Here is a 25791-nt window from a genome sequence, read left to right as displayed (position 1 = left end):
AAACAACAAAAGAAATGATTACGTACAGTTCAAAAAAAATTTTTTGTTATGTAAATTCAAATCAAGTTGAAATACCGAATAAAAAAATAATAATATACTAGCAATCTTTTATATAATCATGTTTGAAAGCAGATGCCCAAAATTTTCTTCAGGAAAAGCACAAATAATCAAATTTAGATATGGCAACATGTGTCCTTAAAATTACAATCCTTCCATGCATGGCACCTTCAAAGTTCAAACACGATACTACCCTTTACATTCCCCCAGGAACATCTAAATGTTTCTTTTCTAGCATGCTATTTATTTCACCCAAAAAATGTTAATCATGGTTAATCTTCGTATTGTTTTGACCTTTTTTTTTTATCGTAAATATTTATTTGTCACGTCACAAAGCATCAGAAATAAGTACGTTGAGTTCTACCAATGGAAAATACTCATACGATGATAATTGATCGCTGACAAAAAATCTTGTATTGCAAAAAATTATTTTTCTGCAAGTTTTGGTCGTTGAAAAGGTCTATTACAAAAGAATTGTACTAAACAGGATACATAAAATTGGAATAGATTCACTAAGAAACTAAAAAAGAAACATATAATATATATATATATATATATATATATATATATATAGGGCGCATCTTGTTACAGAAATCAAAATTTAGCGAATTAAACACAATATTAAATCCTTCACTTTAATTTTTCTTTTTATAAATAATCAAGAACTTTATTCATAAGAAAATGAGGCATAACCCAACTGCTCAAGTACAAATCTTTCACTTTCATATATAAGCATCTCACCTGAATGAATTAAAAAATCTGGTTCTTCTTTTATTCAAAAATCATGTTACAACTCCTTGGATATTTTGAGCCACATATAAATGCACCTCAATTACCATACACTAATTGGCTTAAAAAAATTATTGAACATTAGCAGCCAAGAATAAACCTAAAAGGCTTTAGCAAAGCAATGTATTAACATCTAGTTAATCCAATGTACATATTTATTTCTATAAGAGCCCTTTTAGTAAAGCTGCAATATTTAAAATTGAAATGTAGGAAGTATTCAAGATGAAACACCTAAATACAAGCTAGGAACTAGTAGCTAAGAGCTAGGAAAAGCTGAAAGAAAAATATTCATATTGTCCCCATTCCATATTGTGCAAGATTATTCTAAACTGTTATCATGTATATCCCAGCACAATGGATTGCATTCTTCTGTAGACTCCATGATGAGTCAGAATTGAGAAGTAAATTTCAACTTATCCTAAAGTTTCGTGATTTTCTCATTTTCTCACATTGTCAAAATCATTATGCTATCCTCTTCTTCTAATATAATTCTCAATAGCATGTGTGAGAGTATGAGACAAATTTGGACTCTAATCAAGCTATCCTCTTCTTCTAAAAGAATACATAAACCCTAATTTTTAACCACTCAAAACTTCACCATGAAATCTCAACCATTTGTAAAATAAAACTCCGGATCTCAACCATCATAAGAAACTTAAGCTTTAAAGCATTAAAGTTGAAATCGAGAGTGGGAGAGTGAGATAAACAGATGTGGAGAGAGAGAGAGAGAGAGAGAAGAGAAAGGGAGATCAGAGTTTACTAAAATGGAGACCTAGTGGAGGAGGTGGCGGATTAGCTTAGGCTGCGGCGGAGTGACTGTGGGGCAGAGGTTCATCGTCTAGACAAAGCGAACAGGATGAGTGTGAGAGAGAGATAGAGATACAAATGATGAGAGAGAGACGGATGATTGAGAGACTCATCGGCAACACGAGGCGATGATGGCATGGCAGTGGGCATGATTTGGGGAGAGGCGGTGAAAAATTCACAGAGAAGAGATAAAGTAATGAGCTAGAGGAAGATAAAATGGGAAAAAGTTAAATATAACTATCAAAATTATCAGAACAATATCGCCGTACAAAGCATTAAAATTGAGCATTATAGTCGCCGCAAAAAATTGTTGTAAAAATTCACTTTTGTGTCAAAATAATAGTCGCCACAAGAAAGATAGTCACAAAATTATTTAACGGTGAATTTATGTCACCTTAAAATATTTGAAACTAATTAGTCGCATGTTTGCAGCTATATTATTTGCTATGATATATTTTTGCCCAAAAGGTGGGGTTTTGTGGCAAGTTTCAACATCGCCAAAATCAAAACGTGGAAACAGTAAAATTGATGCTTTTGCATCCAAATATCAATCGTTGCAAATATTTTTTGTTGCAAAAATACTTATTTCATATAGTGTCTAAACTGACATAACTTGATGTGATATATTAGATTTTAAAGATATTTTTATTATAAATTGGATTTAATGTATCATATGGAACCATGTCAATTTGTGAGTTTATTTTTGTGAGATCTCTTTGTGCTTGTAACACTTCTATAAACACATGAAGGAATATTATACAAAAGTAAACTCACAAAGTAACATGATTTTATGTGATTATGAGTTAAATCTATTTTAAGATAAAAGTAATTTTATAATCTAAAGTACCACATCAGGTCACATCATTTTGTGAATTTACTTTTGTATAATAAGTATTTCTCTTTAATAATTTACTAAGATATATAGTACTTTCAGTGCAAGGACAAGTTTGATCTTTGTTAAAACTGCAAGCAAAAAGTTTTGAAAACCAAAAAGGTCAAGTTGACTTTTAAGATAACTATAAGATTAATCCAAAACTTAATTACTTGATATTTCAATTAAGTAAACAAAAAAGAATCAAAGGAAAACTCATGGCTTATATCCAAGAGTGTCATTTTTTAAAAGGAAATGCCTTAGATCCAGTTGGGCTTATAAACACTTAAAAACAGCACGCCAACCCTATGATGCCACGTCTGAGGCACACTCATTCACTTGTGTAACCGAGAAACATACGATGAAGAGTATGAAAACGATACCCTCTCGTCTCCCCCCACCCCCCTCCCCGCGGCCGTGTACCCCCCTCTTCTGTGTGACCTAACCCCAAAAAAAAAAAAAAAAATCGAAGCCCCTCTCAGCCCACCCCCTTTCTGTGACAAAACCCATCTCATGATGGTAGTGGTGAAACAACCCACAAGCTCTCATCTTATTTCGCGACAGAACCCATCTCACAACGGTGGTGGTGAAATGACCCGCCCTATTTTACGACAGAACAATAAGTAATCTCTCTTATTTCTCTCATCTTCTTCTTTGATTTTCATTGAGTGGAACATGATTTTGGCTACTGAGTATGATTTTCGTTGAGTGAAGCAGTTTTGAACATGATTTCATTGAAGAAGAGAGGCTAACTGATCTGTTAGTGTTGTCTTCTACTGAGCTTTTGGCTGAATATACCACAAAATCTGGAAATACGGTGCGGAATGAGTAGGTAATTCATTTTTGGAACTCTTCATTTTTACTTAAAGTAATTAAGTTATGCAATTTATAATTCTAAAGTTGCTCCCTTTTGAGTTTGTGTTTGTGTTTGTGATTGTGATTGTGATTGTTTGTCATAACAACGAGTCATCCCCATATTTCTTTCATTGGGTTGTGATTGAATTTACCAAACAAGGCTTTTTGCTTAATGTCATCTTATCTCATATGTGAAAACAAACGAGACCTTACTAATCTTTATGATTGTGGCAATGTTTTTCACTTCAGGTCTCGAGGCTTTTTTTTTTTAGAAATATATAATAGCCGGAACACATGACTTGCTTTAGATAGCTACAACACCAAACTAAAAAGATAGAGGAACATGAAAAGAAAAGGGATTTCAATGATGATTATTATCCATGTGTCTTGGACACAATTTTCTTGTTTCCCATGATTATCATAGCCACTTTGACATATATGCATTGTGAGTTTGCCCTGCAAAATTACATGAAGACCTTCGTACTGACTGTACCATCAAGTAACCATGCAGATCATACCTCTCAATAACTGGGTAACATATTATGACAAAAGCTGTCGTTATATTATGTAAGCTTTTCTTTCTAGAACCATAATCTTGTATGAAGAGTTCCAGGTATTGGTAATTTTTTTGGCCTATGGGTACCATGGAATCTTTGTGTGAATTGTTTTGGGCTATGGGTACTAGTTGCTGGGGTTTGGAATAAGCATGGAATCTTTGTGAGACAACTATCTCTTGTGTATGTACATATACTATCAATTGTACTCACTTGATTAACTTTTAAAAACAACCTCCCTCAATATACTATCAAAGTATCTACAGAGTATCTCAAAGCCTTGTACACTTGTGATATAGGAGGCTACCTTACATTTATGTGTATCCATAAAAAAGACCATTCTAAATTTTGACCAAGCAGTCTCCTAAGCTATGTACATGTATAAATCCGTAGATAATACTATCTGAAAAATCTATTAGTGCTTACTTTTTTCCACATTATGACAGAAAATAACATCTTATGGTTCTCCTTTCAGTTCAAGTTCTTGCATTGCAAGAGGGGAAGACAAAGTGCCAATGGAGAGACCAATTTGCTATTGTGGAATTCGAGCAAAACTATGGATTTCTGGAAAAGCCAATAGTTTTGGTAGAAGATTTTACAATTATCCAAATTATAAAAACGAAACACAATGTCGATTTTTTGAATGGATTGATCTTCAAAGTGATCAAAACAACTGCTGTAAGATGACATTGGAGTTAGCTGAACGAATGAACGATAGGGTACTTCATGAACGTGTAGGCATCGAACAATTCAAATTGCAAGCAATGGAAAAGAAGTACAAGGGAATGTTGAAAGTGTTGATCATATCATGGCTATTCTTTTTCATATTTTGTGCTGTATTTTTTATGTTGCCAAATAATGACAATGTGTGTTGGCCAATGCTACAACTAATGTATTGAATATGTGATTAATGTATTGGTAACTTTTGGACATGTATTGATTGTTTAAAATGTATTGAATGTATTGGTAAGCTTATGAATTTAGTCTATGAATGGTTGTTTGGAGTTTTTGTGCAGGTTAGAACTTGTATGCATTAGTATTCTTGTTGCCGATCTACAATTCTTGAGAGATCAAGTGACAATAACTCAGGGAGCCTTTAGCGAATCCAAACTGCAAAAAAAAAAAAAAAAAAAAAAAAAAAACTTCCCAGAATCACATATATACACTTCCCAGAATCAAATAATGCTAAAAATTCAGTTACATAAATCTTCAGTTCCCAAAATCACTTCCCAATTACATCCAAGTTCTCTAGATGCATACAAAAATAAATCTTCATTGCATTCAAGTTATTTAGATTCATACAAAAATAAATCACCACTGCATTCAAGTTCTCTAGATTCATACAAAAATAAATCTCATATTTAGTTACATAATCCACACTCATAGTTTCAGTACAGTCAATGTCATCTACTCAAACAACAACATAAAAGCTGCAAAATCTTCAATGCTACTCTTCAAAGCTCACAATCCATTGCGTTGCTCCCTATCACAATAAAAATAAACACAGGTTAAATTAACACGGATGAAACTAGAGGATAAATTATTTGTCCATGACATGAGAAAAGATAAATAAATCACATACATAGTATAAGATAATTTGTACTAGGAATCAAAATGCTATGATATGTTCTCAGTTGTTGGCCCAAGATCCCTACATAAACAACAACAAAATACAAACTTTTTTAACTTTTTCAATTAAAATCCAATAAACCAAAAATAATTGCAAAGCAACTATACCTCACTGAAGGATAATTGTTTTTAGAATGCCACTCATTCTTGCAAATACTGCAGCGACTTTTCTTTGATGTCTGCGTTTCCTTTGGATTTTTCGCTCTCAAAGCTTTGGGTCGACCTTTTGTTGGCACCCGTGGATGATCCTGGACGGTTTGTGAAAATTTCAATACAACTTGACTTCTAAGGATTTGATCATCATTGCAAGTATCTCATCTATCTGAAAAATATGTTTCCTGAGTATCGACATGATCTTCCATTACAAGTAATTCTTGGTGAACCTTCTCCAGTGCATGGGTGAGGTGATTGTGTTTTGCTTCTGACTGTGACCCAAGTTCGACAACGTCATAAAACTGTATCATCGTCTTGCTTTTTCTCAGCATAGGATCATCTAGTGATTGCTGAAATTGCCTTTCAGGACATGATATGTCATGAATGGGTCGACTCTTAGCAGTAATAGTTCATCTTTCCAGGACATAATGTTGTGGTAATCTATTTAACTTAGCTTTCTTGCCAAGAACACACAAGATATGCCTACAGAGACTTCCCATAAATTTTCACATATGGCATGTACATTTGGCATGTCCTTCATCACCCTCCAATGTCACGTGGTAAAGACGTGTTTCTTTACCATAAGCTGCGACTCCATATGTCTTGGTCTCACCCTCTTTGGACAACTTTCTTGCTAGCTACAATAGACTATTGAATAGCTCATCCTGGAAGATCATGAAAGACTTTCTTGTATAAATTTTTGCTACCTCATCTTTAATTTTAAGAGGTGTCTTCAATATCACACGAGTAGATTTCGTTTACACATCCTTCTCTTTCTCTTTAAAGTAACGTGCATCTAGAGCTTTTTCATACTGATGAACAAAGTCACTAATCATAGTGCTTGAACGAACATAGTCTTTAAATAATTTGTTCATGCTTTCACTCCTTTAAGTTGTTGACATACCGGCACAGAATATTGAACGCAAGTAGGTCGGCACCCACTTATCTCGTCGGATGTAGAGATTTTGTAGCCAAATATTTTCTCCTAATTGATACTTCACTAATATCGAAGTCCATTCCTGTTCGAATTCATTAGTGGTAATTGTTTCATGGATGCAATGACGAAAATCTTTCTGAAAGTCTGAAAACTTGTTATATACACGAGCCAAGTGTTTCGAAAACTTTTGTAGAATATGCCACAAGGACAACCGATGAGTTGTATATGTATTTGAGAATACCTCTGCAATGGCCTTCGCCATCGCTTTGTCATCGTCGGTAATTATGGTTAAAGGGGCATGCCCCAAGCATTGCATTTCGCCATGTTCTCTGTAACCATGTATATGATTCGGTTGTTTCATTAATTAACAAAGGACCACCAAACATAATGGTCTGATAATGATGGTTAACTACCAAAAACAACACAAATAGCATTTTATAAATGTTGGTTATGTACGTGGCATCAAACGTGACAACATCTCCAAAATATTGGTATGCCGCTCCTGAACGAGCATCAGTCCAAAAACAACTTCTCATACACCCATCCTTATCTATTTGCATGGAAACCCAGGTTTTTTGAGTTGTCAATCAAGAAAATAGGAATATAACCATTGTGCATCCCCCTCTTCAAATACTTTTCTCCTTTTGTTTCCCAAGTAATTTTTGATATCCTTCTCAATACAACCAACATTGAAGTCACCACCTGATTCTTTACTCAATACTAACATAATCTTCCTTGTCGGTACACCGGACTCATTCAAAGTCATTATAAGTTTTTTTTTAACCTGAGTAACTCTCTTGTGTCCACGAAGGAAACTAGTACTTCTCGATGTAAGTAGAACATGGTTATGCCCAACCACAAACTTGTTGACTATCCACTTTTCACCATCTTTTTTTATACCCATAAAGGCTTTACATCCAATCTTAGTCTCGGCAAGTTCATGCATAGTTTGTTCTTTTGCTTTCCGAGTTACCCGCCAAAATCCTTCCCTTGTACAAACATAGTCTACTGCACATAATTTTTTATTATCTTTCGACAACCGAGTATGATTCGTCCGAATTGTAAAACCTTTTCGTCTTGCATATGCCTTGTAAAATGCTTGGGCATCTTCCACATCGTCAAATAACATACCAATGACTGGCTCCAGCGGACCACTAACCGGATTGACTTCTCCATCCACATTCACTCCATCTTCAACATTCATACCATTTTCAACATCAATACCATCTTCAACATCCATACCATCTTCAACTTATTGACTATCATCTTCAATATTCATACGAACTTTAACATTCATACAATCTTCAACATTCACCCCATCCTCACGTTCTTCACTATCAAACCAATAAATTTGTTCCTTTCATACAAAACCACAACATTAAAAGATCATTATTTATACAAGAGACATTCTCCAATAATGTGAGATTTTAACATTAACACACTAACTATTCTAACACACACTAATGATAGATATTCTATTTCAAGTTACTTTACATGCAAATCTGGAACTGCGCAAAGTAATAAGAAAAACTCTACTAAATCTGAATGAATAATTCTTTCATATTGATATTCCCTCTACTCAATGCAAAGGAAAATATAAAATTGAAACCTATTGAAATTTCCTTGTGTGATTTTTTTCAAATGAAATATCCTGATCTATGTGGTAACTCATTCATAGTATACCAAAAAAAAAAAGACTCACTCATGCAATAGCATTGACCAATTGTTTATATTAGGAAAAACTATTTCAATGAATGCTTACTGTTATATGATTTTCAACCGGTCCTAAGGTATTTTCTATCTAAAAAATTATTTTTTCTTTGAATGTGGGCCTGTCTAGTTTTTCTTAGCTTGGGGATTTTATGATAGTATTTTATGTGAGTCTCTCTCCCGTGTATCAAAATAGGGCATTTCAATAGATATTATTAATACAGGGATTTCAATAGACCGAATCAATGAAGATTAACAATAAAACAGCTTACATTACTCCCTTCCCAGGTTTCATCCAGTCGATTTGCCATGAGAAATCACACGATTTTATGAATGGGAACAACTTCTAAAGATGAGACTTGGGGGCATTGAAACTGTGGGCGTCGGAATGAGAGGTGGATTGAGGATTAAGGACTGAGGACTGAGGACTGAGGACTAAGGTGGGCGTCGAAATGAGAGGTTGGTGTCGGTAAGAGATGGACTGAGGACTGAGGTGGGCTTCGGAACCGTGGGAGTCGGAATTGTGGGCATCATGTATATGTGAGCTACGAGACGAACTGAGTATCGAATGGGAGAAAATTGTGAAAGTGGATTGTGTGAGCTTGTGATTCTCTGTGGGCGTATCTTGTCTCTATTATATGTAATATCTTATGTGGCATATAATTAGTGGATGGCTGTTTCTATACTAAATGCAGCCAGACCGACTAGAAGCGTCTCTCTTTTTAAAATGTTATCTTTTTATGAATTCGTTGTGTGATTCACACAACATTCATATCATTTAAATGATAAAATTTAATTTTTAATATATTTAAATTTTAAAATTTATCTTTTAAATTAAATTATATCATATAAACGAATAAAAAATAAAAGCATGCATTTGATAGATACCAATAGATAAAAGTGGAAAGGCGACATAGCATGTACATTTCAAAACACGTTAAATTCCATCTATAATTACGTACTGCCCGTTATCATCGTAGCAATGTTTTTTTTTGGCATTTGACATCGCTCCTCAATTGATCTGTAGATTCCTCCTGTTACAACTCATGTATATTGGATTATTTCAAATATCCCACATAAGATAAGAAAATTTTAGTGGTTTATAAGTGAATGAGTTTCACCATACATAAAATATAACACAAGGGTAGACACACAATAGTAGTGTCTTTGCACTGACCACACGCATGCACGCATTGACGCTTTAGACGCACTTGGCACTTCGCAAGTGACGAAATTTTTTACTTAAATGAAATGATGTGTTCTTTTTTTTTTTTTTTTTTGATAGTTATTGTTAATTGTCAATTACAATTATTTCTACACCTTTTTAGATAGTAACTGTTTCATTTAAATTCAAATTGAAACATTACAACAGCCGCTATTGCATCTATTCGTTCTATGGTTTAGCATTCAGAATTTGCTATCTGCATACTATATAAACAATGTTGTATCTTGAGAACAGAATTTCCAGATTCTCTTTTCGAGAACTCAATACGAGTGAGAGACTATTTATCTAAGAGACATATTAACAATCGCCTCACTGTATATCATCTACAATCTCTATTTGCTATTCTTATTTTTTCAGGTTAATTACAATTTGCCTCCTAGAATTTTCACTCAATTCACAAAGTGCCTCCGAAACTAATAATTGCACCAAAGTAAATCCTCGAACTTTCAAAACTTCACAATCCCCTCTTTCCGTCTACTAGCAGCGTCAAATCTAACGGAAATTCACTGTAAAAATGTAATTTTCGTCTAATTATTATTATTGACCATATAAAATATAAAATAATATATACTATCAATTAATAATAAATCATTAATCATTCACCATATATAAAATTATTTTATACCTAAGTTGCATGCAAATATGAATAATCTATATACACAATAAAATTATTTGTTATTCATTAACCATATATAAATTAATAAAAAAATTATTTAATGATTTATGATTTATTATTAATTGATAGCATATGTTATTTTATATTTTATATGATCAATAATAATAATTAGATGAAAATTACATCTTTACAATAAATGGTATACACATGAGCAGTACATGCAGTGAATTTTCGTCAGATTTGACGTTGTTGGTAGATGGAATGGGGGGATTGGAAGATTTAGAAAGTTTAATGGTTCACTTTGATGCAATTATTAATTAATTTGAAGGTATATTATGAATTGAATGAAAGTTTAAAAAAATAAAGTATAATTAATTCTATTTTTTCCTAACAATGTACAGATAGACGATGATCAGGAGCCTAGTCCCGGATCAGTTTCATGAGTACGTAAATGAAAAATAATTAGTTCGTCCATTATTGGCTTTATTTTCAATAATAATTAGTTGCCATAGCCATAGGTATCATGTGAGCAATAACTCATGCATGGACTGCCACCAGAAAGGAAAAAAAACAGAGATCTAGAGACCTTCCTTCCTTCCTTCCTTTTTCTTTATGTGATGAAGTAAATGATAGGCCGGCCAGGCTGTAACTGTTTTCGTGAAGATCAATACTGCATGGTCGTGTGAAGTTAAGAGCCTGAAAATATAAGTGCATGTCCACCTATATTCTCATTAATTAATTTAAAGAAGATGTGATCACTAGAAATAGGATGATACAAAAAAGAGATCTAGAAGCAGATTTCCAAGTAGCAGTTCAACACTCTCTCTCACCTATAACGTCTGTGGTGAATAATTTCTTGGCCGAACTTTCTGGTTTGGCTACGTCAATGATAAGCATGCGGCTTATAACAGTAGTCATCATCTGTTCATTCATCATATTGCCATATTATATGGGACTGATCAGCCAGCTTGTAGCTGTAGGTCGTGTCACAATTAAGCTAATCTCAATCATTCATTTATTCATTTCTTTCCATTATCACCTGCTAATTGTAGTACTGAGCATTTACTCTATACCCATCAATCTTCCAGCTTAATTATTTTACCCTTTAAGCTTGTACTCAAAATTTTATTCTCATTTCGTTTCATCTCTAAATATAATTTAAATATAAATATTTTAAAATTATTTATTATAACATTTCTAAATTTTTAAATAAAAAAATTAATGAAAAAAATATTTAATTTAAATTATCTTATTATTATTTAGAAATTATTAACTATTCACGTTGGATAGAATCAGTCCACTTTGAAGTTTAGCATTTACTCAGATCACATGGCATCTGAAACAAATGCCGTTGTTATTATGTTGGTGCCTAATTTCTTCCATTGTAATAATGAAACCTAGAAGTAGTTGACGTACGTACAGGCTTTGTATATAGGTAGAGTTGATGGGAGGCAGACTAGCTAAGCTAGGAATGGGAGTAGTTCTATTTCTGTGGTTATATATGGTGGTGATCTTGACTCCATTATTCTACACGATTAATGGTAAGTAGTACTGTCCTAGAGACTCCAAATTTTAGTCACTGCAAAGAGAAAATCCAACCGCCTCTTTAAGATTCTAATTACAGTTCCACTTTTGGTCATCAAATTCTCATGTCTCATTCTAAACTGTAACTTTAATTATTTCCACTACAGACTAGCAAAGGAAAGGAAATCATTTGCACTCATGTGCTTCATATTTCCTGATCAGCCACGCATGGGAGGATTGTAAAATCCCATAGTACTCAGGATGTAAATTAATAACAATATATATATATATAATAATAATCTCTAAATTAGAGATTATCAAGACGGACTGACACATGTTATATACTGATTCAATTTATACAATATAAAAATAATAATAAATGAGTAGGAAGAGGATTGTAATCCTATTATTTTTCATATTTAAACTATCTAAAATGTAAAACGGCGTAAAACAATAAATCTAAATTACCTAAAATGCAAAAAAGGGATGAAATACACCGATGCACACAAGGGCATAAACGACATAATACATAAAAAAACGGATGAAACACAAGGATGAACAAAAGTTACTATTCATACTCGATAGCCACTTATATAATAGAGTAGATATTTGATATACTGCTAAGTAGTCAAACTCGAATTCAGTTAAATAATTAGTACTTTTTAAATATGTCATGCATAAAAAAAAAATTGGTTGATTATTAAATAATACAATTTGTACAAAATTTGATTAACTCACATAAAATTTAAATAATTTCGTCTTTATTATTTTATAATATTCTTTAATTTTATAATGAAAGTAGCTTAAATATTTAAAAAGAATAGAAGAAATCACATTTCTAAATATAGAACATGATATATTATATGTTACGTGATCAATCTTTATATATAAATATAGTCATTGATTGATGTAAATATAACCATTTTTTTTCTCAAAATTGTAAATAAAATATAAATAACTTATTTTATTAAAATTATATATATATATATATATATATATATATATATATATATATATAGCTCGTGAACAAGTTAAAAACTCATTAATTCTAAAAATTAATGAGTTGCTCATAATATTGTCAAATCATGTAACTCGATGATCATAACGTACTTAAACCTGACTCATTTGAACCCTTAATCTCCATATTAAGAATCATATTCTTGTTATGTTTATCATCTCGTTTTCAAATTATTAGTAAAAAAAATTAAAGAAACTAATTTCATATTAATAATTAATGTGAATTTAGAGTACTCTGTTTACATCCTTCTTCACATCTGCGTGCATGTAGTATTAGTGTTAACGTTTCAATTAATGTACGTAACGCATGTAAAGGTCGCCATATATCATGAAGATCTAATGCTCGATCTGTTCATAGTTAATGGCAAAAAATGGAGATGATTAAGAATGAGATCAGAAACACGTACCCACTTAATTCTACGATTTCAGTAGTTATTTTTTACCTCCTAATTTAATTGATTGCGTATATATATATATATATTGGGCTTCCATGATCTTGGTCTTGGTACATTGAACTTACCACGCACCAGTACTTATATGATCTCACATGCATGGTGAAGACCGATCGAGTTGTAATAAACTTAATTAGATGGATCGACAGGCACCTCGTGGGATGATTGAATAATGTTCAAGATCACAAGGGATATTTTGCAGTAGTTGAGTTGATCGTTTTGTGTTATTATGAGGGAGTGATTAATTTGGATATCAACAAGCTGCTAGCACAGCTGCACATGACCTCCTGAAAATTGGTGTCACTCTTAAATGTACGTACGGGCTGAAAGATTCATATTATTAGCTAGCTAGGCTGATCTGCGCGCATGCTAATCAACTCCAGATCGACATCATGACCAAGGAATTCTATATTAATTTGAACCTAAAGCTATATAGATCCTATGCATACCAATATTGTATGGCATTGGTTAATGTAAACAGTAGTAATTAATGGTACAAAGTGGCACCTAACAACCACTCTTGCTAGCTATTGTTATCACTTGATCCCTTGCTTTTTGAGTTTCTTATTAATCAGTTGTGGTACTAGAAGCCAAAGAAGCTATAAAAAGTCATCATCCCCAGCCATATATTTTCAATCCACATCACAAAGTTTCTTACTAGCATATAACAATGGAAATTACCTCCTCATCAACCTTCACTACTTGTGGGATGATTTTGGGTCTTGCAATTGCAATAATAATAGCCAATGTTCAGCCGGCAGATGCCAGGGCTTTCTTCGTCTTCGGGGATTCACTCGTGGATAGCGGCAACAACAACTACTTGGCTACAACTGCCCGTGCTGACTCACCTCCTTATGGCATCGACTATCCGACTCACCGCGCCACAGGCCGCTTCTCCAATGGCCTCAACATCCCCGACATCATCAGTTAATTATTATTGGGTTTCAGCTAATTTCAAGCTGCTAGCTTGCTGATCTCGATGATCTATATACTAAATTGTGCCTGTTTGGTCCTCAATATATATTTAATTTGTTAATTATAGATTATAAGAAGTGAGTTGCTTGCATTTTCAGGTCAGAGAATCGGCTCTGAACCCACATTGCCATACTTGAGTCCTCAGCTCACGGGACAAAGGCTGCTTGTTGGCGCCAACTTTGCTTCAGCAGGCATTGGAATCCTCAATGACACTGGAATTCAGTTTGTAAGTGAATAGCATGCATGTAGCTAGGCAACGACCGTTAATTTCTCAATGCCCCTATTTCGCTAGCTAGGCTTCTCTTCATTATCCAAGCCTCGATCGAGCGTTCCATTTTGGCATTGGCTGCTCAATTATATGATCCTTAAGCAGTTTTAATTTAAGCATGCAGTTCCTTTCCCCTTAGCATATATCCAAAAGCTAATTAAGATTCTATTTTGGCCGCAGCTAAACATAATAAGAATGTATAGACAGTTCGAATACTTCCAAGAATATCAGCGACGAGTGAGTGCACTGATTGGAAGTGAAGGAACCAAGAGACTTGTGAACCAAGCCCTCATCCTCATCACTGTTGGAGGCAATGATTTTGTAAACAACTACTACTTGGTACCCTATTCTGCGAGGTCTCGCCAGTATTCGCTGCCAAATTATGTTAAGTATCTCATCTCAGAGTACCGAAAACTTTTACAGGTATATATTTTCCTTAAATTTAAGTCAAATGACAGGTTCTTGCATGCTTTTTTAAATATTAATATTGTTCCTGGTGTCATATATGGCGCAGACGCTATACAAGCTAGGAGCTCGAAGGGTTCTTGTAACAGGTACCGGACCACTGGGTTGTGTCCCAGCAGAGTTGGCCATGCGAGGCACAAATGGTGGATGCTCAGCTGAACTCCAAAGAGCTGCTTCCTTGTACAACCCGCAACTTGTCCAAATGTTAAGAGAACTCAATTCCAAAATTGGCAAAGATGTCTTCATTGCTGCCAATACAGAGCGCATGCACAACGATTTCGTTAACAACCCTCAAGCATTTGGTATGGTAGCTAGCCAGCCAGCCAGCCTCCAATGTTAATTTACCCGTTTATTTTTGCTATATAATAATGGATCAAATGTACGTATTTGAAACATATATTAGAGACATTAATGTTGTGTTTTAATTCTGCAGGATTTACAACATCAAAGATAGCTTGTTGTGGGCAAGGACCTTACAATGGCATTGGGCTATGCACTCAAGTCTCCAACTTGTGCCCCAACAGAGACCAGTATGCTTTTTGGGATCCATTCCATCCATCGGAAAAGGCGAATGGAATTATTGTCGAGCAGATCATGTCCGGATCTCCTGATTACATGAGCCCAATGAACCTCAGCGCTATCATGGCCTTGGACAATTCGACTCCATGACCAGATCAACGTCCTTATTTTTTCCTTTTCTTTTCTTTTCTGAAAAATAATTACAATATCAGTAATTAATTACGAATGTATGCGAACTTGTATCGATGACTGTCGTTTACAAGGGTATTTATGCAAATGTCTTATATCATTTAATCAAAGTGTAGCCAACACACCTTTGTCATGATTTGATTATAAGGTTCAAATTCAGCTAATTCGTTAGCTACAAATAAAATTGTATTAATTAGAATTAGATTCTTTTTTCTTTATTGATAATTAAAAAAAAAAAAAAAGGTGTAAAACAAAATAAGGTACGTAAGATTTTAATTGAGTGTCTGTCCCTGACCTAGCCTATAAATAAAGAGCTTCTGTATTCCAATCAATCAATTCAACGTAGCGAGGATGGCGAGGACCGATTGTACGTAACTAATGGCGCTCTACTCCTTAGGGAGATGTTGTTAAACTAATCCATTTATATTGCCTACTCATATCCCTTTATATAGCCCATTTCTACGCCCTCCAACAAAAAAGTGCCACATCAGTATCTTCGTGTTAAATAAAATAGACTCGCCCACACGCAATTAACGGTCTCCGGTCGGAGTTTGCTAGATTCAATAACCACTTGTCAAATTCCAACAAATTTTAGTCAGTGTTTTTTTTTTTAATTATAATAAGAAAATATTAATTAAAATCAATTAGAATCCTTATAAATAGAATTCTTATCAAGTCAAATAGCTTGACTTAAAAATGAACGACAATAGTCCTATCACATCACAACATCATCAACTTTCCAAGCATGTTTTGTCAACTTATGAGCAACCATGTTGCCTAGCCGATTAACATGAACAACTTTTACTTCTTGAAAACCTCTCATGAGTCTACGAATATTTTGTAGAATAAAATTAAAGTCTGTTACAGTCTCAAATATATCATTCAAAACATGAACAAGTATCAAACAATCAGTTTCTAGCAACACTTTTGGAACTCCCCATTAAGCACATAAATATAATACCCTTAACAAAGCAGTAGCCTCAATAAATTCTGCAGAAGAGACGTCACTTTCAGCTTTACTACAAGCTACTACAACATCACCATTATAATCTCTAAGAAGTACCCCCACCGCAGTAGAATTTTGATCACAAAAAGTAGCTCCATCAACATTCAACTTCAAAAATCTAATAGGAGGAGGATTCCAGGACACAACTCTATTTATCTTCTTATTAAAAACATCAAAGACTTGCAACTGATTATATTCATGTTGTATATAAAAAGCATTATTCACTGCTACATTAATTTGTAAAGAAACATGCTCATAAAGAAATTTATTTATACCAAAGCTCCCAAGTAATTACAATAAATCTATTCAATAACTCCTCTGCCCCTCTATCCCGAGCTAAGTTTGCCAAATCCCAAAAAGAGATTCAGGATCCACATTACCAAGTTGAGAACAATACTCCATCCATACCTTCCTCACATCTGAACAGTAAAACAAAGCATGAGCAACATCTTAACTTACTCGAGCACAAAACACACACTGGTCATCCTCCAACGCATGTTTTCTCTTCAGGTTGGCAGCAGTTCTTGACATGCCTTCCATGCAAATATTTTCATTTTTCTCGGTAGCTTCAAACTCCACAAGCATTTCCAAAAACCTGATCGACTTCTTTCCCTTGAATGTTGGCCCCCTTCTTGAGATTGACTCTGCTGTAGCACTCTATAAGCACTCTTAACAGAATAAATATCATTCTTCTCATGAACCCAAAACAAAGAGTCATCAGAGCTTGTAGAGACATTCATCTTCATGATCTCTTGAACCACATTTGGATTGAATAGAACTCTTAAGGCTTGAACCTTCCACCAACCTGTATTTTCATCTATTAGAGACTGAACTCTTAAGTTTTCATCAATCTCAGCATCATCTTGATGGATATCATGCAGATTATAGTCTGGAATCCATGGATCTTTGAAGACTCTCACAGATTTCCCATTGCCCACACGCCACCTACAACCTCTTTCCATACATTGAACAACTTCCCAAATTCTCTTTCACACATAGGATGAATTAAGACCAACTTTGACTTCAAATAAACTTGTGTTAGGGAAATACCTTGCCTTATAAATTATGTATAGAAGAAAGCCCTCATTTCTTATAAGTCTCCATCATTATTTGGCTAAAAGAGCCAAATTAAAAAGCCTTAAATCTTTAAAACTCATGCCTCCTCTAAACTTTGAATTACAAAGTTTCTCCCAACTAACCCAATCTATTTTATTCCCCTGAGACTGATTTCCCCACCAGAATTTAGCCATCATCATCTCTAACTCATAACACAAGGATATCAGAAACAAGAAACAACGCATAGCATATGTTGGAATGATCATTGATACAACCTTAATAAGAATCTCCCTACCCCCTTGAGACAACAAATTTCATTTCCACACTTATAATTTCTACCACAACCTCTTTTTAATACCCGAGGATGTTTTTTTTTTTTTTTGTTTTTTTCCCAACCATAGGTGGAAGACCCAAATACTTCTCATACTGTTGAGTATAGTTGCCCCCCAAAGTTGCATAATCTCATCTTTCAAGTCATCATTCACATTCCTACTAAATACCATTAAAGTTTTATCTTTGTTAATACACTGACCCGAAGCTCTCTCATACTTGTTCAACAAAGAGTTGGATCTTTTCATTAGTAAAGACATTAGCTTTACAAAATATTACGCTATCATCCGCAAATAACAAATGATTAACTCTAGGGGCTCCTCTGCAAATTCTAACACCTTCCACTACCTCTCTCCCAACAGTTCGCTTTAACAGAGAAATAAGATCTTTAGTATACAAAAGAAACAAGTAAGGAGATAGGAGGTCTCCTTGCCTTATTCTTCTACTTGGAATTATATTACCTTTTGGACTCTCATTTACAAGAACTGAAAAAGAAATTGTTCCCACACACTTCATCACTACATTTATCAGTCCACTAGCAAAACCAAGAGCCTCCATCATTTTTTTCCACAAGCACCCATTCCACTCTATCATATGCCTTGCTCATGTCAAGTTTAAGAGACATAAATCCCTTTTTTCAATTCTCTTGTATCTCAGAAAATGCAACAACTCATAGGCTATTAACACATTATCAGAAATTTGTCTACCAGGAACAAAAGCACACTGAGAATCTGAAATCACTTCTGGCAGCACTTTTTTTAGTCTATTTGCAATGACTTTTGATAGAATCTTATAAAGTACATTGCAAAGACTACTAGGTCTAAAATCTGCTACTTTAGAGGGAGAGGTTTTCTTAGGAATTAAAGTGGTGAAAGTATGATTTAACTTCCTAGGAAACTCTCCAGTATTCAAGACTAAGAGCACAAAATCAGTAACAGATTTACCTATCACAAGCCAAAACTTCTGAAAGAAAACTAGGAGACATCCCATCTGGTTCAGGAGCTTTTGAAGGGTGCATCTTGTTTGAGTGCTAATTCCACTTCCTCAGCCATATAGGGTTTTAACACCTCAACATTCATCTCAGTAGTGACTTTAGCCTCTATACCAGACACAACATCCTCCAATTCCACTTGCCCTACAGCTGAGAATAAATTACTAAAGTAGTCAATGATTAAATTATCCATCTGACCTCATTTAATCCAATTTCCAGATTCATCTTGCAACTATGCAATGATATTCCTCCTTCTTCGACTAGAAGCCTTAGAGTGAAAAAACTTTGAATTACTGTCCCCCTCTCTAAGCCACATCACACGAGATCTCTGTTTCTACATTAATCCATCCCTTTCAAGCCACTTTTGAACCTCTTCCCTGGCTTTGTTATGCTCATGCACTAAATAAATACTCGGATCACTTTCTTGCAACAGTTTCAGTCTCGTTTTTGCATTTGTTAATTCCTTCTAAACATATCCAAAAGAACTCTGATTCTGCCTCCCCAAATCCACTGCACAGGCTAAAATACCCTCCATAACACAAATCAAAGAATTATCACCATCTACTTGCCGCCAAGCTTTCTCAATAATGGATGAACACTCTTTCTCCCCCACCCACATGGCTTCAAACCTAAACAATCTTCTACCCTTTCTTTTAACAAAAGTCCCATCTGTATCTAACCACAAAGGAATGTGATCAGAATAAGCTGCCACCCCATGCTGAATCTTTAGATGCGGATACAGCTCACACCACATAGAGTTAGCAAGAAATCTTTCCAATCTCTCACAAATCAGTCCATTCCCTTCCCTCCTATTACTCCAAGTATAATGAAGACCCACAAATCCCAAATCTCTAAGCTCACAATCAACTAACACCAACCTAAATTCCCTCATGATTTTCACTCCTTAAATTACCTCCATACTTCTCAAAATTAGTAAGGATTTCATTGAAATCCCCAAAAACCAACCACAGTGAATTTACCCCATGACCTAAAGCCTTTAACAAACTCCACATTTCAACCCACAAACTGCAATTTGGGTGCCCATACACCCCTGTTAACAACCATTTTCCCCCATCATCATTTGTAACAATAGCATGTATATGATTTTTTGTGAAATTAACAATAGACAAATTAACTTCATCTTTCCACGACAAAGCAAGGCCACCACTACGACCCACACTATCAACACCAAAGCAATTACGAAATCCAAATTTAAACTTACAAAATTCCATTTGCTGAGACTTCAGTCTTGTTTCTTGCAGAAAAAGAACATCGGGAACTTCTCTTGTAATCAGATCACGAAGAGTACAAATACTCCGTGGGTTCCCAAGCCCACTGAGATTCCAGCTTAAGAGCTTCATTGGACCTAGAGGGTTTGTGCAACAGCCGCTACCGATCTCTCAGGTAATGGTTCTGCCGAAACAGAGCCCGCAATTCTTTTACTCAGTATTGTGTCTTCCTCCAAGAGCACATCACCCTTTCTTTTCTTGCCATGAGTTCCCTTTGTCGAGGTTCGATTCTGATTGAAGCTTTCTTCCTCTCCCTGATCAGAGCCAAGATCCGATTTTGAAGCCCTAGCCTTTGATAATCGCCCTCGAGCACGAACACTTTTCCTCTGAGGTTTGATTTGTAACGGGCGAGATAATACTGAACTCAAGCCAACACTAGTTGGGTCGAAACCAAGGCCCAAGCCATATGTGACTCGTCTAGGATAATAAATTTTGTAAGCCCATCATCCTCATTTTTCCCCTTTAGAAAAACCGTAGCTCTTCTTCATTCAACTGCTTTGACACCACAGCAACCACTACCCCTGAATCAACGGAAGCAGCAACATCCCCCATAGGTGTAAGCCCCGCATTTAGCTCCACCTCGTCAGTTACTAGAATACACTTCCCCACATTCCCACAGAGATTAGGCGTAACTATCTCCATAAAAATCGGACCCTTATCACCGCTAACCTTACTACTCATCGGAGTGTCATTCCCCGTCGCCACTGCCGCTGTCCATGGTTCTGCAATTTTTGAATTACAAGCATCACGCCTCCCTCCCTTTTGAGGAGTTGAAAACCTAACTCTCAGCCATTGACCATAAGGAAGTTTCTCATGGTCCAAAGTGGTAGCATCCGCAACGTCGCATTCCTTCAATGTATGGCCCACTACTCCACAGTAAAAGCATAAGTCTGGTAATCGCTCATAAGAGAAGCAAACCCAACATGAATTTCCTTCCCCCATAGTCATATGCTTCCTGCATAATAAAGGCTTCAAAATATCAAGAATTACTCGAGCTCTCATATACCCTTACCCAGATCAATGTCCAAAACCTCCCCCAAAGCACTACCAATCAGATTCCCCACATACATATTACGAGCCATCAATGGTAAATCATATATCCAGACCCAGAAATGAGCATGCACCAATTCCAGCTTACTGATTTGCATCATACCATCAAACGCCTTCAAGAGTACCAGATGTTTATCAAAAGTCCAAGGACCCTCCCTTAGGACCTTTGCCTTATCTCTTGCATCTTTAAACTCAACCAAAGTAAACTCAGCATTTAGATCACGAAAGTTCACATTCTTCACTAGTCTCCAAACTTTCCTCATAGTCTGTTTAAACGCTTCGTGATTATAATGCTTCCTAATCAAAAGCTTCATAAATCAAACAAGTCTCCCCACATTCTAGCACTTCTTATGGTCTGCTAGTCTCCACCGAAACCTCTTCATTTCCCTTCTCAGTTAAAGACAAACTCGCATAGAGTTCATCTAGATTCTCAGACATTCCTTCGACCTCGTATTGGAGACGAGAGAAAAAAAACCTCTACCCTGCGACACAGAGAGAGGAGATACTAATTGTCAAAAATTGACATGATTTTTTATGACAATTAGTCAGTTTTTGAAGACCTCTGAACAATTTCTAATTGCCGCTCGCTACATCCATGATTGGTAGTCGAATTGATGGTGATTACTCAAATAATTTCTTTAGTTGCAGCCACTAGGCAGAGTGACTAGAAGAGTGGTGGATAGAGTTGGTCTTAGGCCCCATTTGGTTGTTAAACTCATCCGAGTTCAACTCAGTTCAGTCTAATTTTAAGTTAAGTCAAATATCCAAATACCCAACTCTCAAATTATTAAACTTATCTCAATTCAAAATATCTTTACACGTGGGACTCACAACTTTTTTCAATTCAACACTTCTTTACATGTGGAACCCACAACCTTTTTCAACTTCTCATAAATACATCTAAACTCATCTTAACATCCAAACACATTTAAACTCATTTTAGGTGGACCCCACAAAACTCACTCTACCATCTCAACTCACTACTATTCATAGAGAGCTTAACTCAGCTCAACACCCAAATGCAACCTTAAAAAGAATTAAGGTTAGAGATTTTAGGATTTTTTTATTTATATTTTAGTGTTTAGTTGGGCATAAATAATCATGTATGGTGCATATCTTTTTCAAAAACTATACATTCTCTATGTGGCCGTTGTGCTTGGAGGGTGTAATGGTCTATTTTACATGACAACCAACGTAAAGATGTCATTAGTACATAATGTTAATAGTTTTTAGTAGGGTTGAGCAGTGACTTTGGTTGGTATCTAGGAAATCCGACTCCAACTCCGACTTAATCGTAGTTCAAATGTAAATTTTGACTCCAACTTATCCAGAATCTGCTCTGATTCCAATTTCGATAAAACGAATTAGAGTCAGATTTGGACTTTGTTTTCTACGAATTTTTAGTCTACATTTTTAAACTTGCATTTGGTTCTATATTTAGCCGATTTTTAAACAAGATTTTATATATTAATATATCGTTTTTTGGGGGCTTACAAGTTTACTAAAAACATTACAAAAAGGAAAAAAAAAAACTGATTTTAGATATGCAAAAACTAAAAATATAACTAGAAATATGCTATGCAAACCTGAAATTAAAATAAAAATAAAAAAGAAATTTAAATATACAATGGGCCCTTCTGTTTAAACCCTAATTTTTTTAATTAAAAAAAGCATTTTTGTAGTTCTTTTAAAAACTAAATTGAATTGTTAGTATTGAATCATTGATAATTAAAAATTACTAATTTACTAGTATTGAGTCATGTGTAGTTTATAAAGTATAACTATCAACAATTGTTCTATATATACAATTACACTTCATCATTTTTCTAGTTACATATTACTATATTAGAATCAAGACAATAGATTGTCTTAAGGCATTGTTTGGATGTTGAGATGAGATGAAAAATATGTGAATAAAAGTAAAATATTTGTGAATAGCAATAAAGTGATTTGAGTTAAGATATTTTATGAGGTTTTGGGAAATAAGAGAGAAAAAGTTGATTAAAAAATTATAAAGTTAAAATAGTGTTAAAATATAATTTTTGTTTTGAGATTTGGAAAAGTTGAATTATTTTTTGTATTTTGTTTGAAATTTTGAAAATTTTGTTATAATTAGATAATGATTTGATGAAAAAATTAAAAATTTAAAAATTTAAAATTGAAAAATGTTTATGTTTGAATGGTGTTTGGATGTTGACATGAGATGGACTTAGACCGTCTCAACATCCAAACGGGGCAAATAAATAAATAAATATATATATATATATATATATATATATATATATATATATATATATATGGTACATGACTCACTATTAGTTAGTCAAGTTTTATCTACCATAACATATGTAATATATATGATAGCGATACTATCAATTAATGTGTAGTGTTTATATATACTAGATTATTAGTCTATTAATATTATTCTGTAATAATTACTATATACTAGTAGAGTATTCAATATAATTACATAATTTATACACTTTCAATATAAGTATATATGATCACTAGATAAATAATACATATTTTTATAATTGACTTATACAAACTTCGGAGTCAGAAGTACAGGTCGGAGGTGGATTTTAGAGTGGAGTCAGAGCAACAAGTCGAAGTGGGTCAGGAATTAACTAAGACTTCAACTTGATTGGTACTAAAAATCCAAACTTCAATTCCATTTTCTCAAAGGAAAAAGCTAAATCCAAACTATTTCGTGCAACCCTTATTAACGAAATCCATCTTCTCCTCCGAGCTTAAAAATAAGAGAAACACTACTTTGCCTCTCCAAAGTGATACCTCCATTTGACCGCTAGTCAATTTTTTTTTTTTTTTTTACTTTGTAATTAAGGAAGTGATTTTAAATGTATTGGTGTATTTTTTTTTATTTTTTAAATGTATTTAAATATGTAAAAAAAATGTGAAAAGATAAAAGAGAGAAAAAAAAAAATTTACACTGGGCTTACTGCCCAGCAGTCAAAATGGGGCGGCATAGTAACTGCACCCTAAAAATAATACAAGAAAAACTGAAAAAGGCTTAAAAATTAAAGAAAAAGAAAGTCTCCAAGTGAAGCAGAGTTTAATACCTTTGGTCGGGCCACCAATCATGATCATGGTGACCACCTTCTCCTCCGCGCTTTCCATGTCGATGACCCTAGATCTTAAGCTCCAATTAGTCAGCTTCTCATATGAAGGTATCAAAATCATTTTGAAAGATAATTTTTTTTTAAAACAAAGAAAGGTATTTTCTGTGATGCAGGGAACAGAGAAAGTGATTTTGGTGTTGCAGAAAACAAATACTGGACAGTTAACGGAGCTTGAGATAAATCTTCTTTCTTCTTCTTCTTCCTCTTCTCTCCTTTAGTCTTTGAAAATTGAATTCAGTACAGGTCTTCAAACTTCAAAGAGAGAGACATTAATAGTCTGTATGGGTTTCTCAGTGACTATAAATGCTAAAATGAACAAGAAGAATATCGAAGCATCGTCTCGTTGGATTTTACTTTGCTACAAGAAGAGAAGAGCAGGTTGCTTTTGGGGAGCACAACGAAGAGAAGAGGAGACATGCAGAACATTTAGTTTTCGGTATGCACTGTTTCGAATGTCTGGGGTCAAACAATTTCGTTGCCCTTCATTTTTTCCTCCCATGCACACTATTTTATTTAACTCGTGGCAGCTAGATGGATTTTGTGTGCAAGAGGTGTACGAAATGGTCTAGATTTTATTTAAGAAAAAAGCAAAATCCAGACCATTTCGTACACCTCTTGTGCACAAAATCCATCTAGCTGCCACTAGTAAAATGAAATGGTGCACACGAGTAAGGGTGATAGCCGCATGGTGTGGGGCGGGGGGTACCCTCCCCCGCACCCCGCCCAGCACCATGCGGGGTTTGGGGGTTTTCCCCTGCCCCTCGGCACCACATTGTGTTTAAAAAAAAATTGTTTTGGTCTAAAAATATTTTTTAGACCCAAATTATAATATAATTTAAATAATAAATTAAAATTTATAAATATAAAAAAAAAACTTAAACTCATTTGAGTTAGAGTTTGGATTGATTTGGCATCCTAGACCAATCTTTATATAGGAGGCCAAGACAATACAATAGTCATCTTTAAGTAATGTGGGACTTAGTAGTAACTCTCACATTGCTTAAGAATGACTATTGTATTGTCTTGGCCTCCTATATAAAGGTGGGCCTAGGAGCTAAGGTAATCCAATAACTTGAATATAATTTTAAATTTTTAATAAATTGTATATATCTATATACAATATATTTATTTATATATATATAAATAAATAAATAATTTATATGTGGAGCGGGGGCGGGGGGCGGGGCGGGGCCCCGCTGGGATCATCCTGCCCCCCGCCCCCGCTAGGCCCTCTCTATGCTGGGCGAGGCGGGGCAACGAGGGAGGGGCCCACCAGCCACCCCTACACGAGAGGGGAAAATGAAGGGCAGCAAAATG

At 34.6% G+C, this 25791-nt stretch overlaps 1 protein-coding gene across 1 annotated transcript; it reads left to right on the top strand.

Moving 5' to 3' along the window:
• The first annotated feature begins 13813 nt into the window (after window positions 1-13813).
• Window positions 13814-15748, top strand: LOC108988817 (GDSL esterase/lipase At5g33370-like). Its single transcript, XM_018962192.2, has 5 exons — window positions 13814-14122; window positions 14270-14397; window positions 14620-14862; window positions 14954-15206; window positions 15338-15748. Exons 1-5 carry the CDS (start codon window positions 13867-13869, stop codon window positions 15571-15573), a joined length of 1116 nt encoding a protein of 371 aa, XP_018817737.1. The 5' UTR covers window positions 13814-13866; the 3' UTR covers window positions 15574-15748.
• The last annotated feature ends 10043 nt before the right edge of the window (window positions 15749-25791 follow it).

This window comes from Juglans regia, chromosome 11 (assembly GCF_001411555.2).
Source record: "Juglans regia cultivar Chandler chromosome 11, Walnut 2.0, whole genome shotgun sequence".
NCBI lineage: Eukaryota > Viridiplantae > Streptophyta > Magnoliopsida > Fagales > Juglandaceae > Juglans > Juglans regia.
This window is presented reverse-complemented; position numbering and strand designations above follow the sequence as displayed.

Excerpts from the sequence above, each read along its gene's own strand:
- LOC108988817 (XM_018962192.2), top strand. The coding sequence starts at position 13,867 with ATGGAAATTACCTCCTCATCAACCTTCACTACTTGTGGGATGATTTTG. Across the intron at positions 14,123-14,269 it reads CAACATCCCCGACATCATCA|GTCAGAGAATCGGCTCTGAA; the intron begins GTTAATTATTAT and ends TTGCATTTTCAG. Across the intron at positions 14,398-14,619 it reads ATGACACTGGAATTCAGTTT|CTAAACATAATAAGAATGTA; the intron begins GTAAGTGAATAG and ends TTTTGGCCGCAG.